General features: G+C 34.5%; 1 protein-coding gene across 1 annotated transcript in view; it reads right to left on the reverse strand.

The window, feature by feature from the left end:
* Window positions 1–946, reverse strand: part of LOC148852770 (S-sulfo-L-cysteine synthase (O-acetyl-L-serine-dependent), chloroplastic-like) — a 100,513-nt gene extending 99,567 nt beyond the window's left edge. Inside the window, exon 1 of the mRNA XM_088942477.1 lies at window positions 556–946. Within this exon, the coding sequence (XP_088798603.1) occupies window positions 556–765 (210 nt within the window). The 5' untranslated portion in view covers window positions 766–946. The remainder of the gene's footprint in view (window positions 1–555) is intronic.
* Between the last annotated feature and the right edge of the window lie 5,054 nt (window positions 947–6,000).

The raw sequence follows: 6,000 nt of genomic DNA on the forward strand, positions 1-6,000 counted from the left end.
TTAAATCTTATGCAATTATTGATTTCTCTAGGTTTTCCAAAAGATCTTTAGGTTTCATTTAGAATGTTACTACAGATTTTTTTTTGGTAAGATAGAATGTTACTACAGATAATCCACCCAAAATGTCTCCAAGTTAGACAAAGGAATTCCAACGATTATTTTTATCTTTGACAAGACAGCCGAAAAGATTTGTTGCCCAAATAAAAAATTACTAAACCAAACAAGGGTATCTTTAACTCTAATGAAAAAATCCGTTACCTCCTCCTTTAAAACAGCATATTTTTTCAGCAACCCATCTTACAATTCCAAAGATTAAAATGAACATTTCACCAAGGAACACAAAAAGCTCATAAGGTTCAAAGAGAGACAACGAAAGAGAAATAAAGGAAAAAAGAACTAAGGAGACATAAATAGTGAAAAAAAAAAAGGACGATTAGTTAACAAAAAGTAGAAGAAATAAAGAAGCTATCCCATTCAACCGTACTTATAATAAATGGAAAAGCAAAAAGGAATGAAAGTTCTTGCTTCAGTAGTTCGCAAAGATGAATATAGAACCTGGGTTACGTCTTCAGCAATGTTGACGGTCTCATGCCCTTCCCTCGTGTGGAGTAGAACGGCCTTAACAGAAATAATGGGAACTGGTCTTCTCGTTGAAACTCCATTAATGGATGAAATTGCTGGAAAACTGAATGAAACAAAGCGAACGCGTTGGCAACGAGAGAGCTGTGATGAAGGAAGAAGAGCTAGAGGGAATGCTACCGCCATTACCGGAGGTTTTGAAAGTTTAAGAATGCCGCATAACTAAAGCGGCACTCTCCAACTCTATCTGGATTTTATCACACAGAGATTGATTTTATTTTTGTAACGGTAACGAGTGAATTTAAATAGACTTGGAAACCAAAAAAACAGAGGAAAAAAAAAAAAGAAAGAAACAGTTATATGAAGTAACGCCACGTAGACAGTTCTTTATGGGTAAATTGCATACATGTACCCTCACCCTGTACCTTGTATACTCTCACTTTATGGTCTTCACCTTTTGTTCATCTTAGAATCTGAATTTCAATAAATATATTTGAGTCCAATTCCAATAAATTGACATTACCATGTGAGTAAATTACAAAACTACCCATGTTCTGATTCTCATTTTACTATCAATCTTCTTCAACCTTGGACTTTGGATACAAACCAGTAATATACTTTGCTACTACTGATTTGCATCCGAAGCCCAAAGGAGAAGAAAGATGAACATAATATATATAGAGAGAGAAGAGAGAGATAATCAGCACATAGGCACTTTAATAATTTTACTGATACGTTATTTTCATAAAGTTGAACTTAAATGTATACTTCTTATACTTTGGGCACTAAAATGGTACATTTGAAAGTTCAGGCCTTGAAGTGAGCCTATCCATAACCCTAAGGAGTGGATTCAAACCAAATTGAACTAAATATTTGGTTATTCAATCTCAATTCAACAAAAAATTATAAAACTCGAACCCGGATCGAACTAGAAATATTGGTTTGAATTCAACTCGAGTCAAAATCTCTTATATTTGAACTAAGTTTGGCTCAAGCTCGATAATGAACCGAGCCTACTCAAGCTCGAATATGAGCTCCAAATACTTGCTCAATTGCCCTGCTTGTTTAACAATTAACTTCACTGTCATTAACCCTTGACCTGGGACCATCAAAAACCTTAAAAATTCCTTACAAATCTAAATCCACTATCATAGTTAGCTACTCTAAGTTTAAATACATAAATCATGTATACCCAACACATTATCTCCTTCAAACAAACATGCATATATATAAGTCCTGCAAATTTGTTTAGGTTAAAATTAAAAGATAGTTGAAGCATTGTAATAAATCCCAAATGTTGGTAAAGAAAATAAGCATGGGATCGTAACTTTTTTTTATTCTTGAAACTAACGTTAAAACAAAAAACTAGTTGCACAAAGAATCACAGATAAGTCTATCCAACCACGGGGATCAATCCAAACAAAAGAATCCTCTTCCAAATATTTAACTTTATGTGCTATTTGTTGGGTTGGCTAAATAAAAGTTCTCGTTTATAAATAAAGAGACAAACAATATTAGATGGCTGGCCAAATTTATCCACATAATCATTAAAGACCAATGAACCAAATCCTCTTCCCTTGGATAGCTTCCAAAGCATTCTTTGCATATGGAAAAAAAAAAAATCACTACTTTCATTCCTTTTGAATAGCAAAAGTAAGGCTTACTCTACAGCTCCAAAATTGGCTTCTACTAGTCCCCGCAAAACACCCAACTACCTTTAGCAAACAAAAAACCCTCTACTGCTCCCAACTCTATCTTCCCTTCTGCATGTCAATCAAAGAGAGAAACAAAAACGGGATTAGGATAGTCTTTTCTATTTCCAAATAAAATGCGAAGTCAATGGTGGGTCTGCAGTTTCAGCACTATTTGGTCCGACCCAATTTGAAGTCAGATCCTATTTTGTCATATTCGAATATCCCTATTTCGGATTTTCAGATCAGATAAGAGGATTCAATGAAAAATCAGATTGAATTCAGATCACCCCTATCCAATTTGTTAATATATATATATAAACATATACATGTTATATATTTATTTATAAATATGTCATTTATATTGCATATTTTGTAAATTTTCTATATTAATGAAAATAGTTGAAAATATGCTTGTATTTTTTTATTTAAAATTTTATCCTATTAATAATTTATTAATTCTTTTAAATTAAATTAGATTGAATCTTATTCGGATATCTGACACCCTGATTAGAATTCAAATAAGTGTTCGTAAGATCCGATTGGATCCTAGGAACGGATTGGATCGGACCTACAATTTATTAGATCAGATTCATATATACCCAGATTCAAATCAAATCCAATCCATTTGCATCCCCCTAATTTCAAAAGAATCACAAATAAGTCTATCCAACCACGGGGGTCAATCCACACAAAAGAATCCCCTTCCAAAGATTTAACTTTATGTGCTATTTGTTGAGTTGGCTTAATAAAAGTTCTTGTTTATAAATAAAGAGACAAACAATATTAGATTGCTGTCAAATTTTATCCACATAATCATTAAAGACCAAAGCACCAAATCCTCTTTCCCTTGGATAGCTTCCAAAACATTCTTTGCATTTAAAAAAAAAAATCACTACTTTCATTCTTTTTGAATAGCAAAAGTAAGGCTTCCTCTACAGCTCCAAATTTAGCTTCTCCTAGTCCCAGCAAAACACCCAACTACCTTTAGCAGACAAAAAATCCTCTACTACTCCCAACTCTATCTTCCCTTCTGCATGTCAATCGAAGAGAGAAACAAAAAAGGGATTAGGATAGTCTTTTCTATTTACAAAGAAAATGTGAAGTCAGTGGTGGGCCTGCAGTTTCAATACTATTTGATATGACCCAATTTGAAGTCAAATCCTATTTTGTCATATTCAAATATCCCTATTTTGGATTGTCAGATCAGATAAAGAGGATGTGATGAAAAATCAGATTGAATTCAGATCACCCCATCCGATTTGTTAATGTATATATATATGCAGCATTTCCATGAAAAAAGGGGTACCTATATGCACACTTCCAACTTTAAAACTTGCAAGCCACTACTAGGAAATGGGTAGAATTATCTCAATTTTTTTTTGTCTACCTACAAAAGGAAAAAAAATTAAATTAGTGATGAATAAATCAAAGTATAAATGAAGTACTATGGAGTATAAATAATAAACAAAAATTAAATGTAGTATACATTTTGTTTTTTCTTCACCCCATGAAAGATACAAATCCAATCCCTTTTACAAATCAAAGCTTGAACAATCTATGGAGTAAAAGATGCATGATAATCATCAATTACCCTACCACCATCACTAAATGTAGCTTTTAAAGCTATTGTGGATATTAGAATGGCAAGAATCTCAACTAACATCTTTGACAACATGCGATATTTCAAATTATTAGTCGTTTACCATTCCAAACTATTAAACTCATAAGGTGACATTTCTTCGTCACAAATATATACACCTTCCTCAAGATATATATCTAACTCTGATTTTGGTGAGGGAATAATCTCAATTATCTTCACATAACTAATCAATTTTGATCATTCTGAACTTGATGATTTAGAAATGGAACTAGAACTTACGAAAGATTTGTGACTACCATTCCCTTTAGTGGAGGATTGCTCACTACTAGAAGCATTATAATCAGCCGCATACTCATCATAAAGTTGGTACAAATCACATTGAACCTACTCAATGCTCTTTTTAGTTTCATCTTTTGGATATATTTTTAGAAAACACATCTCAACCAGCCTTAATTTGCACCTTTGATCCAAGACAAAAACTATTGCCATTAATAGATTACATTCACCCTATACTTATCAAATTTCTCCTTTATCTTCTCAACCATTCAATGAATGAAATCATTTTCATTCATTGACTTCATTCAAAATTTTCTTCACCCAATAGATCTCACAAAGGTACAAATTACAAATAGGGTAGTTACTACTAGAAATAATGTTAGTAACTAAACACTTTCTCCACATGTTCCCAATATTCAGGAGTTGGCAAGTAATCATAGTTTCGTTCCTCACTCCTTCAAACCCTTGTAAATTGCACCTGTAATATTAGCCCTACGACAAGGTAGAGAAATGTGGACAAAGTGGAGAACATGCTTTTGTAACCTCCAATAGGCATCTACAAACTAACCAGTTATCACCATATACTCTATCTTTTGGCTTTGTGACTTCTAAAGGTCAATGACTATGCTAATTTTGGAAATACCCTTTAAAAGATTCTTCAACTTTTCTATGGTCTTCATACACAACTATGCAATCATTCTTCATTGTCTTCTGAAAGATTTTCTCAAAAGGAGTACACATCTTCATGATGAAATTAAAACCTTCCTCTTCCATTATAGTAAATGAATGCTCATGCATAAGCACCCAAAGAGCAACAAATTCCCTCATTTTTGAATGATCATACTTACTAGCAACAACACTAGGATCTAAGAGAGGACCCACAATACCCACATCAACATTTGAATCCACTAGTTGTAAATTCAAAGTCATTTGTTGCTTATTTTGCTTCTCAACGTTCTTAGCCACTTTTCTTGGTATACATGTGATATGGGTAATATTGACTTATCCACTAGTGGATGACACATGGCATGCCCCAAGGGTATTCTCATCATCTTGACGATGCCTGAGGACACCATCATCCTCTGCATTCCTCATACATGTGGAAGCCTTTATTGCGGAAGTTGCAGTATTGGTTGAGCTCTCTCCAACACATTTATGGTAGGATATACTCGGCCGTACACCCCAATTGACTCCCATGATTAAGGAACCTAACATGTAAATCCATTACACAGTGCACACCATGGTGATCCCTAGCAACACCAACTATATAACGGACCCCATGGCCACATGTATCTTTCTTACAAACTCTTGCACTCTCAATTGTTGTTGCTTTATTAAGACCATGGCCTCCTCGAGCCCTGAACTAACTTGACTATTGGAGTCCTCACCCTTGGAACCACATCCCAGGGGATCTAATGTCTTTTAACTATTTGCAGGTGGGATCCACAACCTCACCTTGGAAGTGATGATTCTTCCCTCGTCTCTAGATTTGACAACATTAGTTGGCATTGTTTGTGGGATCGATTTCCTAAATAAATCGCCCTCTCTTACCTAGACTTTTTTGTTTTCTACTTTGCAATGGCCAACCATCAGGACAACGCCTCTCATACTCCACAAAACCCAATCACACAGGAGAAGTTCCAACACCTACTTCAAAACTTGGCACGTGCGTCGTGCTGTTAAAAGGATAGAGTAGGGCAACAACCCCCACTCTAAGTCGATTTGTTTACTTTTGGAGGAAGTAATTTCTTGCTTCTTATTCCTTTGTTTCCATACCCAGTTGTCATGTGACAACTTAACTAATCATATTAGTAATGGGCCTTAAGCCCATTTTCTTAAAGGCTCATGTCT

This window comes from Nelumbo lutea, chromosome 5 (assembly GCF_056320005.1).
Source record: "Nelumbo lutea isolate HS-2025 chromosome 5, American lotus-T2T, whole genome shotgun sequence".
In the NCBI taxonomy this organism is placed as follows: Eukaryota; Viridiplantae; Streptophyta; class Magnoliopsida; order Proteales; family Nelumbonaceae; genus Nelumbo; species Nelumbo lutea.